The sequence below is a fragment of the Hydra vulgaris genome, chromosome 07 (genome assembly GCF_038396675.1).
Source record: "Hydra vulgaris chromosome 07, alternate assembly HydraT2T_AEP".
Taxonomy (NCBI): domain Eukaryota; kingdom Metazoa; phylum Cnidaria; class Hydrozoa; order Anthoathecata; family Hydridae; genus Hydra; species Hydra vulgaris.
Genome location: NC_088926.1, coordinates 26,597,501 through 26,610,000, shown reverse-complemented (window position 1 = coordinate 26,610,000; position 12,500 = coordinate 26,597,501). Strand labels below are relative to the sequence as shown.

General features: G+C 26.3%; 1 protein-coding gene across 1 annotated transcript in view; it reads right to left on the bottom strand.

Moving 5' to 3' along the window:
• Nucleotides 1-5,372: 5,372 nt before the first annotated feature.
• The window catches only part of LOC100203583 (DNA methyltransferase 1-associated protein 1), a 22,749-nt gene continuing 15,621 nt past the window's right edge, over nt 5,373-12,500 (bottom strand). The window contains exons 11-18 of the mRNA XM_065801504.1: nt 10,061-10,184; nt 9,518-9,590; nt 7,332-7,383; nt 7,069-7,140; nt 6,529-6,578; nt 6,412-6,446; nt 6,219-6,287; nt 5,373-6,108 (exon numbers count right to left, since the gene is read on the bottom strand). Coding sequence (XP_065657576.1) covers nt 6,043-6,108; nt 6,219-6,287; nt 6,412-6,446; nt 6,529-6,578; nt 7,069-7,140; nt 7,332-7,383; nt 9,518-9,590; nt 10,061-10,184 — 541 coding nt within the window. The 3' untranslated portion in view covers nt 5,373-6,042. The remainder of the gene's footprint in view (nt 6,109-6,218; nt 6,288-6,411; nt 6,447-6,528; nt 6,579-7,068; nt 7,141-7,331; nt 7,384-9,517; nt 9,591-10,060; nt 10,185-12,500) is intronic.

The window sequence follows — 12,500 nt, the reverse complement described above, 5'->3', positions numbered from 1 at the left end:
TTTCAACACATGAAATCTATGTATTATCATTTTAAGAATCTTACACTAATATATTTTGAAAAGAAAAATTAAAAAAAGTCTAAATGATACCTTTTCTTTTAAATCTAATAAAATTGTACCTTGTAAATTGCCACAGAAATTAACAAAATATAAGGAGTACAGTATCACGTTTCAAAGATCAATGATATGGAACAGTTTTAATAATAGCAACTTTATTGTAATGAAATCAGTCTACTCATATAAATTTTTGTTAAAAAGAAAAAGTTTAAAACAATTTCTTTTCTCGTTTTAGCGAAGTGACGGCCATCTAAAATTTAAAAAATGTACTTAACTTATTTTATTTTAGTTTGATATATGCTAAAGGAAATTTTATATTTATATTTAATAATGTATATAACGGTCCACGGGTCTTAAGTAGATCTTTCGTATTTTTTTCTACATTAGTTGCACTTATTTTTAAATGTTTAATACGTGTCCGAACAGCGGAAAAAATCAAATATCATACCAATCTTCAATAAAGACAGTTAACTCAAAGCGATCAACTACCGACCAGTTTCACTTACGTCTGTGTTATGTATGGTCATGGGGAATTTCAAACGCAATTGGATAATGACATTTCCAACAATTGATGCTGCAGTCGACTGGTCCCATAAAAAACACGTGCACTTTAACACCGAGAAATGTTTAAGTGTTGGACTCGCATAGAATTCTAACTATAAATACTTTATGGCAAATGTTGATGGCACTTGTAGGCAACTAGAGGTAGTTATCACAGAACGTGATCTGGGAACTCCTAAATCGGATAACCAAAGCGCTTGAGCTCAAATAGAAACTGTCACTTAAACCAGCTTAAAAGAGCTTTTTGCAGACTCGGCTTTATACTATAGCGCACTCTCTACTTAACGTACATTTACCCTCTTCTAGAAGTTGCCTTACAATCATGGTCACCGTCTTCGAAAAAGTTACATCTCTATTCTTGAAAATGTACACCAATATGCAACAAAGACTACTGCAACAATTAAGCATTTATCATACGAGAAGAGGCTACTACAGTTTAGGATTACCAGCCTAATACAAAGGCAAAAACGCGGAGATCTAATTTTGCAGTATAAAATATTGAACAATATAAAAAAAATAGACTTTCAAGAGCATTGTATGCGAATAGATCAACAAAATTATTGATTGCGATTTTTTTTGATGGCAGAATTGGTAATACAAAAGTTCAATTAGTAGTCGAAGGTTCGTCTAAATATTATCCTGCTACAATCAAAGAGGAACATTATAAAGTATATCAAGAGCCCGGAGAGAGATATCTTTTCCATTTCACACCTGAAAAGGCTCAAAAATATATGAAGCACGCTGAAGTAATTGCTTAGAATATATATGAATTTTTGAAAAATAATGGTACCGATAAAAGCTTAAAAGCTATCGGTGGTGATTCTACTAGTGTTAACACAGGATGGTTAGGCGGAGCAATACATTGGCTGGAAGTGAAATTAGGAAGAAAGCTAAACTGGCTGTTTTGCGCACTTCATACAAATGAACTTCCTCTGCGTAATCTGATAACTACTCTTGATGGAGAGACTCTGAGCGGCAACAAATCGAGAGGCAGTATTGGAAAATTATTAAATGACGCAACAGATCTGGAAATTAATTCATCCATGAAAAAATTAATGTCAGATATCCGCTTATTACTCTAAAGGACGAAGTAATTAAAAATATATCCTCCGATCAGTTTTATGGATATAAAACAGCCTCTGCTATTAGAAGTGGAGAAATACCCGCAGACTTGGCTTTACTTGAAATTGGGTCAGTTAATCATTCCAAATGGTTGACAACTGCCAACAGACTTTGTAGAGTTTGGGTCTCAAAACACGAGTTAGAAGACAAGAATTTAAAAACCTAAAATTAATAATTGAGTTCATAGTTGGAGTTTACATGTCTATGTGGTTTAAAATTAAAGTCGAACACAGGTTTACTGAAGGACCGAGACATATTCTTTACCAGCTTAGCCTTCTGAAACATCAATCAAGTGAAGTACTAGAAATTGTCATGCCAATCGTTCGACGTTCAGCGTGGTATGCTTTCTCTGAGTCCATCATACAGACCATGCTCTGCTTGGAGAATGTAGAGGAAAGAAAGAACGGTATAGAGTTAAGTGAAAATCAGAGTTCCTGGTGATGAAAAACTTCAATCTGGTGATAAAAATGTAAGAGCTAGAATAACTCCAGAAATAAAACCAGATGCATCAACGCTTATACAGCTAATCGACTGGAATATCTCCTATGACCCTATTCTTACTTGTGATCTGACAACAGAAGAAGTAAAACAGATAATATTTCAGCCTATGAATGTTCCGAATTAGCCTTGTCATGGGCAGTCAATTGAAAGACGAGTTAAACAGGTAACAGAAGCAGCAAGCAAAGTTTATTCTCATGAAAAAAGAGATGGTTTTATAAGAGGCAGGACTTATCAAGACAATTGATGTCTACTAATCGATCAAAAAAAGATTTGATTTTAATGACAATAATAAAAGAAATAGAAATTTTATTTTGTTAAAAAAATCATAAATTAAAATTAAAAAGTCGTTTTTTATTAAATTAATAACTAAATGATAGATAAATGATTATAAACGGAAACTATTATAAACGTTTTAATAATAATAATAAAAAAATAATTAAAAAAAATAAAATTTAAGCTGACAAAAATATACTACCACAAGCAAACATTTACTATTCTTGAAAGAAATTTTCCGGAAATTGAGATAAATCCTAAATCACGATTCCCGGTAGCTTTATCATTTCGGGTTTTTAAATCTAAGCTTTTTTTAGTAAAATTATATATAAATACAAGTTTTTGGAATACAGAGTTTTCAATCCGGAAGAAAAAAAATATTAAGACACACCCTAATGCTTAGGCTGCAAAATAAACATTAATTACGAAAATATTCCAACAATAAAGTGAAAAAAATCTAAACTTAACATTTAACAGCTTGCTCTTAACATGTCAAAATTGACGTTATAGATTTAACGGCAAAATTTAAAAGTTTATTTTTTAAATCAGAATGCAGTAACAATATTACTGATGTAATTATTGATAATGTTTTTTAATTATTTTCAAGGAAAAGAAAAGAAAGAAAAACTTTCAAAATAAATAAAAGTTGGTAATAAAAATAAAACATTAATTTTACAATGTTTAATTTTAAAATTAAAATAAATACAAAAAATAATAAAATACAAAAAATTGAAATTTTTTTTTTTGTTTTTGTGTTGAAAGTTTAATGTAAAGTTCAAATTAACTTTAATGTATTTTGTACGTTTTGGGCAGGTAAACTTTATGTTGTCTGTACGTTTTGGGCAGGTAAACTTTATAGGTAACAACCACTTAAAGTTATTATAAACTAAAAAATATTTTAAATACCAATTTTCCATTTAAGGTCCCTTTTGCCGGTTTACTTTATTTTGCCACTGTTATACTATCCTTGAGATTTGTGTCATGATAACGCATGAATAACCTATTAAGTCTGGCAACGTTATTCTACAGTGAACGGAAGAGGTACCTTATGCGGGTTATAAGACTGAAACACGCTGTATCTCAATACAATTTTTCCCATTTAAGACCCCTTCTTCCAGATTTGGTCACATTTGTCATCGAAACTTGAAAAAAAAAAAAAAAGTCGAAGTTACTTTAATTTATTTTTATCTTTATGTCGGTATAGATTTTTATTCTCAGCAACGCCCTTAACAACCATGTTACGGAATTATAACACCTCTTTTGCAAGTTATTTCTAGTGCAATTTATTTTCAAGTATTCTTTACGCACTCAGCATAACTAAAAAAATTTTTTTGTTAAGGATTTAAGTCAAGACTTTAGCTAGAATAATGCCTCCATGACCAAACGCAAAATGTGAATGAGTATTTAAATGGAATTTTGTTATATAACTCTACTTATTGTAGCAGAAAAGTATTGGTGTGTGTTCTACCATCATAAGTTTCAATGATGGTATTAATTATATTAGAAATATTTTTGATTGTTTGAATATTCCACGTAAAAGTTTTTTTTTTTTTTTTTTTTAAATGCATTAAAAAGAGGCCATAATAGAACTTTAAATCATTTTAAATAATCTAATATCTTAAAAACACAGAGAAAAGTGAAGAGGTCTAGGAAAAGAGTTTATATTAAAAAAAAAAAATAAAGAATGCCAACCCTAAAATTCTGGATCCCATTGAATTAGTTCTGTTTTGTTTTATGTTATCTGATTTTTTATAATATATATATATATATATATATAATATTATCTGACTTTTATATTATATATATAATATTATCTGATTTTTTATATTATATATATATATAACATTATCTGATTTTTATATTATATATATATATATATATATATATATATATATATATATATATATATATAGTATTATCTGATTTTTAAAACTGTTTTTCTACATAACATTTTTTGTTGTTTCGGTTATACCATTAACAGAATTTCTTCGCTTATAAAGAATTCGCTTTCGCAGAATTTGCTTATTATATATACTTATAAAGTATTACTTTATAAAACATCTTGAAATTTTCCATTAATGTTCGTTACTAGTATAGCTACAAAATGACCCTCATTGAAGAGTCGCTCATTCAGATTTGTACTTATGAAATTTTGAATAGGTGAGTAAAACTGTGAAAACCACTATATTTTATGAAAATTACTATATTTTTGCAAATTTTGATAGTTTGAATGTGAAACCGGCACAGATTGTAGTTTACATTGTTACGAAACAACTGTGCAAATTTCAAAGTTTAACAGTCACCTTAATAATGATTATTTATCATAATATGATAAATATTAAAGTTTAACAGTCACCTTAATAATGATTATTTATCATAATATGATAAATAATCATGTAAACAGTTTGGCCCCTTTTTGGGACCGAAACCAACTTTTAATTAGAATTAAAAGAAAAAAAAAATTTTGTCTTCATTCGCCTATATTTGTAATTTATATTAACTATATTTGTAATTAATGTTTTTTAAGAAAAAAGTTGTACCTTGAGCAATGACCATTATCACAATATAGTTCACTATATACAATTTAAATACAAAAATTGAAACACATAGATCATCCAGACCGTATTTTAAAAGTCTGGAAAATTGTTTGGGTAAAATATCTGGAATATATTTTCTTCCTAATTTTGCTTTTAGCTGAATTGTTTCTAATAAATTTTTTTAACTTTTTAGTTTTGTATGAGTGATGAGCGAAAAAGCGTAAAAAAGAAACATATTACAAAAATATATACCTAAACTTGTATGTATGGAAAACGTTATGGATATCCAGAAAAATAAAAGTTGAGAAAAATATACGGAAAAAGATAATCCCTGGAAACACTTTTTTAATATTAGGACCCATTTAAATACAAAACGTAAATTACTTTTTTATAATAACAAAAACTTCATTTGAATAACAACTTCAAACAAATAAATCGCTAAACAACAAACTTATCGTTCTTTTACGAAAGAATACACCGACCGCATTGAGGACATTTGATCAACAAAATTCATAAAAATTCTTAAATAACTATTGGAATTAGAAATATAACATAATAAATAAATGTTAATTATTATGTATGATAAATAATATTATAACTTTTTTAAACATTTAAAAATTTAAGTTTTCAGCTCATACGAACAAATTTTTAATCAATAAAAATCAACTGAAGATCAGTCATTTACTGAATCCAATATCTAGATACAGTAGAATTGATTAGATGTATCTGATTGTCACGAGTATGATAATCGTTTAATAAATATAAAATTGATAGGATGCATTTGATCTCAACAGGTTAACAGCAACGATACGAAAACCATTAACAACAATATTTAACTCTTCGTATCTCAGAATACCTGGTCGTCATGAAACTTGTGGATTTAAGCAAATTCTGTACATATTCTATTCTGTTAATTACATTCTAAAATATTTAATAAATTCATGGAAAAAATTCTCGTTGATTGACTGACTAAAAAAATTTCATAGTTTAACTAAACGTTCTTCAGTTTTTTCCATGGGTTTGACTCTAAAAGTGAAGAAGCTGCTCGTCTTTTGCGCTAAAATTAAAAATATTTATCTTAAACAGAAAAGTGCATGCGCATGTTTATGTTACCTTTATAAACAAGTTAAATTTCTTTTTTAGCAAGAAAAAATAGCAGATATGTACCGCGCTGACAGCTGATAACGGTACAAGTGAGTCTATAAGCAACTGATTGCAGCCAGCACTTCTGGTATCCTTTTAATAAAACATCAATACTTTGGCTTAAAATAGTTAATTATCATTACTAAAAATAAACAAAATAATAATTAAAAAAATCTCGTTAAACCATGATTATTGTAAAGCATAAAAAGCTGCTTACCTCAGGAGTTTCAGGGGGAGGTTCTAACGACATACCTGATAACAAATTATTTTATCATAGTTAAATGCTATTCAAAGAAGTTAAACATAAAAAAATAAAAAGCATTGAATAATATACCAACTAAGTCGGCAGCTTTTTTCCCCGGGTACAATATTTCATAACGATGTCTGAGATAAAATTATATATATATATATATATATATATATATATATATATATATATATATATATATATATATATATATATATATATATTGTATTATTTAACAGCATTCCTTAAAAAAGTTGATAATGCAAGCATCCGTGACCAAGTGGTTAATACTAAATTCACTAATGACAATAAAAAATTGAATATGGATAAAATTAACCAGAAAATTTTATATGTTAAAAAAATTTCCTTTTCTTATTATATGTTAAACAAACATGTTTATGATAACAAGATTTATCATGTTATTAACAACTTTCTTGAATTCATCATATCCTCATATCAAATACAATAAACTCTACGTCATTATGAGTAGAAAAATAAAAGTAAACAAACAAGAGTTATGTTATTAACAACTTTTTTGTATTTATTATATTTGATATCCTTATACCAAATACAATAAACATTTAAACATAAGTTATAAAAAAGAAGAAAAAAAAAGTAAAAACTTACTTCATGCTCTGTAGTTCGTATTCACAGTTTCCCATTGCTTGTTTTAACTCATACAATAAAAGTAACTGATTTCTTAAAAAAAAAAAAAAAGGAACTGATTTTTGAAACATACAATAAAAGTAACTGATTAGTGAAACATACGTTAAAAAGTAAATGATTTCAGAAACATACATTAAAAAGTAACTGATTTCTGAAACATAACAAAAGTTTAACTCAAGAAGAGCCAATCACAATCATTTACAGTTTTTCTTATCAAACTATACCTCAATTCATTAAAGCTCTGACATATCTCTTCTGTAGGCATCGGTATAATATCTATTTAAAAATTAAAAAATAAAATATAAACTTGTCATTATTTCTTCACTTTCTATTATCATTAATATTCTAAACACTTTTCTCTATTCTTTTTATTTTATTTCTGTACCACATAAAAAAAAAGAACAATTAGTGATTTGTAAAAATTATCGTATAATTTATAAAAAATTTTTTAATTGTATAACTAACTGTATTGTACATCGGAAGTTAGTTTAAACCATTTAAATTTAAAACATTTAAAATCAATTATTATTACAACTTAAACATTTAAAATCAATCATTATTACAGCTTCAACATTGATTGATTTTGCTAGGTGTTCAGCCAAAGCACGGAATATTTTTCCACACTTGGTTATTTTGCGGGTTTCAACCTGCTTTGTTGAAGGGCATACGTCTACTACACTGTGGGCGTTTTTGTTTTATTTGTGACTAGGTCGTGTTATTTGTTGTTATTTGTTGACTGTTTCATCAAATTTTTTATAGTAATGTTTAAAAGTATAATAACTCTTTAAACCAAAAGATTTCAAACCAAAAGATTTCAAAAAAAAGTTGCTCAGATATATCTTGCATTTCTGAGGCAATTTCAGAAGATGCTATAGATAGATACAGCACAAAGAGCTCTAAATTTCAATGGAAATGACAATTATATGGTTGGCTCTTTTATTAATGCACATTCCAAAACTAATTTCCTGAGATTAGTTGAAAAACAACAACCAAAACAAAAAAAAATTTGAATGCTCTGATAAAGATGGAGATGTGTGACACACATTACTATCTTTTTCAGTGAAGGTTGATCCTTCTCAGTGAAAGGATGATCCTTCTCAGTAAAAGGCTGCTTGACAACGATGAACCTAGTAATCATAACCACCAGTGATGATTCATCTCTTCTTTTTAAGAAAAAGAAATATAAATAAAGACAATCAAACCAATCTCTACAGAAAATATGCACACATATGAAGATTTGGAAAAGAAACATCCGATTGATATTCTCAGGATACAGACAATATTCTTAGGACAGGCATCTCTAATTATTAGCAAACTTCTATCAATCTAATATTCTAATATCTCATCTTGAGTTCAACAACATACTTTCTATGAAACTAAAATGAACTTATGTTCTCTCGTTCTACTGCTGATTTGTTAATCGTATTAACAGAAAGGTTCCGTTGTGCATTAGATGGAAGTGATGACACAAAGATTATTGTTCTTGACATAAAAAAGTTTTCAACAAAGTCTAGCATACTGATCTTCTCCATAAGCTCTCTTCATGTAGTGTATATGCAACAACGAAAATTTTTTTTTGATATTCTGATGAATAGAAAAAGCACTGATCTTCTTGAACTACTTTCACTACTTACAGAAACCATATATACAATGTATTGCAAAGTTACTATTTGCTAATCTTGTGTTTTTTAATCGTGCTTGTCATTTTTTTACTCCATAGTTCTCTTTATTATAAATCTTTTATCTACCCTTGTATGCAATACTGTTGTGCTTTTTGGGCTCATTCTTCTAATGATTTTTCTTTTAGTCAAGGTTGAAAAACCTTTTGTAAATGTAGGTGAATTTGCTTCATAAAGTTTTTTTTCCTCTGACCTTAATACTTTAGGATTCTCTTTTGTCTTGATAATTCCTGATTCTACAAGTTACATTTTTTCAAGTCATTTGTCAACCATTTTCTTAATTTTCTCTTTTAATTTCTGTTAACTCTTAACATAAATGAACTTATTTGAAAAAAACAAAACAACTTGGGTTTTCATATTAATAAATGTAATTCAAAGTATATATTTTATTTTTTATTATATTTATTAAAGTCTATATTTTATTTTTTATTTTATTTATTAAAGTATATATTTTCTTTATTATTAGTATATATTTAAAAAAGTATATATTTTATAAAGTATATAATTTATAAAGTATATATTTTCTTTATCATTAATGATTGTGAAACTCTAAATAAAGCAATAAAATTAAAAAAATTATAACAATAACAAAAAAATCACTTAAATTTTGAACATTTGAAATTTTTTTATCAAGCTATAGTTTGTATAATTTTAAGCAATTTGACTTGCATTTTGTAATATTTTTAAATACATAAAAACAAAAAACTTCTTTAAAATTTGAAATGATTTACCAACTCCTAACTCCTCCAGTAACTGTTCAACGGCTTTTGATTTCTTATTACCAATCGACGGGGGCATTTTTAACTAATAAAAAAAAAAAAACTCTTTTTGATTGAGTTTTTGATAAATATTTCATTTTGTTGCAATATGCGATATAATAGTGCTCCAATAAAGTTTTTGTTAAGTGAACACTGTAATCTTAACTTGGTGCATATTTCTGCAAGTGATAATGGACTAGTTAATGAAATATTTTGCAGAATAAACATAAAATGGACGTTATTACTTCGAATAAATAAAATTTTTACAAAAGCAAATTAAAAAGATTTCAATCTAATTTAAATTTTTAGCCTAATTTTCAATCTTTATTACATTTTTATCATCTTAATTGAATTAAAATCTCCATCGTTTTTGCAAGAAATTACTTTTATATAATTTGTAAAACTATTTTTTCTAATTATTTTTTTTAATATGTAAATACTCATAGTATTGCATTAAAATTTATATTGTGTCAATGTCTACACATTTTATCATAAAATGAAATTGATTCTACTTACTTTGCTACTCCTCAGAAAAACACCAGAACCTTTGATATCTGGAAACTTCACACCACTTTGATCTTTGTTAATAGCTTTCAAATCATTTTCTAAACGTTTCTTTTTTTTGCCTAATTTTTTATTACTTAAAGTAACAAAATAAACTAAAATTAAAAATTATATATATACATACATATATATAATTTTTAGTATATATATATATATAATTATATTACATACTAATTAAAAGGTTTTTATGTTTTTATGTTTACTATTATGTTTTGAACCATAATTGATAATTCAATCAGAGTATTTTAATTAAAATTATAACTAATTTTAATGAGTTCAAAAATTTGCGGACAAAGTATTTATATTAAAAAAAGTTGAAACTTTTAAACAATTTTTGATCAAAATTTATTAGTAAAATCAAAAATCGAAATGCAAAATCATATATTTTGTAGGACTATCTTTACAATCAAAAACAGCTTTGCATCTATGAGGCATAAAGTCAACTAAGTTAATCTAAACACTATGGGAATTGAAAGCAACATTTCTTTTTTTTTTTTTTTTTGAATGAATTAGCATGATTTATATATGATCAATATTTTATAATCAATAAATTATAACCTATAAATAATCAATGATATCTATAATCACAACTCAGTTGATTTGGATATCAACTAAAAAATTCTTAAATCAATTTGCTTGTATTTCATGAAAAAAACAACACATTTGCACACCGCAAACAAGGTTTTTGTGAGAAACATTACAATTCATTTCATGAAAACATTTCATTTGTTTGTTTAAATTAATAGCTGTCAAATTGAGTTTTTCCTTGCCTATTATTATGAGCATTTTATCCTGACGATATGTTGTTTTATGTAGTCTTCCTGATTTTTTTGAATCTTAGAAGAACTTGTAAGTTCATATCTCTTCATAATTTGTCCATCAGCAAACTTACCAACTCCATAAAATTATACTGTCTTTTGAAATGAATTTCGATTTGAACTGATCTTGTTATCAACTTTTTTACTAGAAATATTAAACTTTTCTAATACCCCTCCTCCCCCGGGTGACCTCAATTACTTATAAATGAAGCTTTTTAACATTGACAAATTAATAATATTTTGAGAAAAATGTGAAATTCTTCAGTATGACTGCAAACTTTTGAGCTTATTAAAAATCTTTATTTTTTAAATCAGTTAGAAAACATTTAATAAATAATTAATATTCTTTCAAAACATAACTGTAAACATGAAAACCTTTTATTTGGAAAATAATATGTTGGATTTTGTAAAGTATGTGCTGAAATATTAGTAAAAATCATTTTTATTTAGCCTGACCGCAATTTTTTGGACACTACTGTGTGTGTACGTATGTATGTATGTATGTATGTATGTATGTATGTATGTATGTATGTATGTATGTATGTATGTATGTATGCATGTATGTATATATATATATATATATATATATATATATATATATATATACATATATATATATACACACTTATACAGTGCAGGCTTTAGATAGAGATATACTGCCTAGAACAGCAACATCATTATTTCAAATGGCATGAAGCAAATTAAAAAAAAATAAAAATATGGAAAATTTAAATGATTAAAAATAAATAATAATAAAAATTATTTGTTGTGCTTTGTGGTAATAATATCGCTATTTATTATGCTGATTATTGTGTTCTGTTCACCAGTTTAATTTTTTAAATTTTCTACTTGCAAATTTAAAATGGAAAATTTATGTGTTATTAAAAATGTGACTTTTTTCTAACATAAGTTTAAATCATTATACTGTTTTATCATATTATTAAATTATTATATATACTACTTTAAATTATATAATTATATTATTTATATTATGTTTAATTTTATTTACATTATACATGTATTTATATTACTTTGAAAAAGATTTGCCCATGATAACCATGACAACCATACAAGTAAACTAGCTTTTATTGAAGATAAAATTTTTTTATGCTCAGTTAAAACTTTATCTGTTTGTTTTCTATAAAATAATACTAATAATGAAAATGCATCCATTTACATTACATGAAAAGCAATCCAAGAAAACTTTTTATAGAACCACAGAGAAATAATCAAAATTTTAAAAACTTTTACTATTTTTACCAAATTCAATCAGCTGATGATCGATTTATACAATTAACATTTCACAGTTATTTTCATTTTTTTTCGAAAACTGAAGAATTTTTTTAAAGGTTTTAGGGGGCTTTAATTAGATCAATCGTCTAAAAGCAAAAATTCAGCATACATTTATGCCACACATTTGATAAGTTATTTGCTTTATCAAAAATTAATACAGAAAAATCAAGCTCCAGACTTATATTAGACCATCTTTGTCGATCGGGTCTGGTCTTTTTTTTCCAAAATGTGTGCCATGACATTTATGTTTACATTCAGACAATTAACAGCTGTAAATGCAG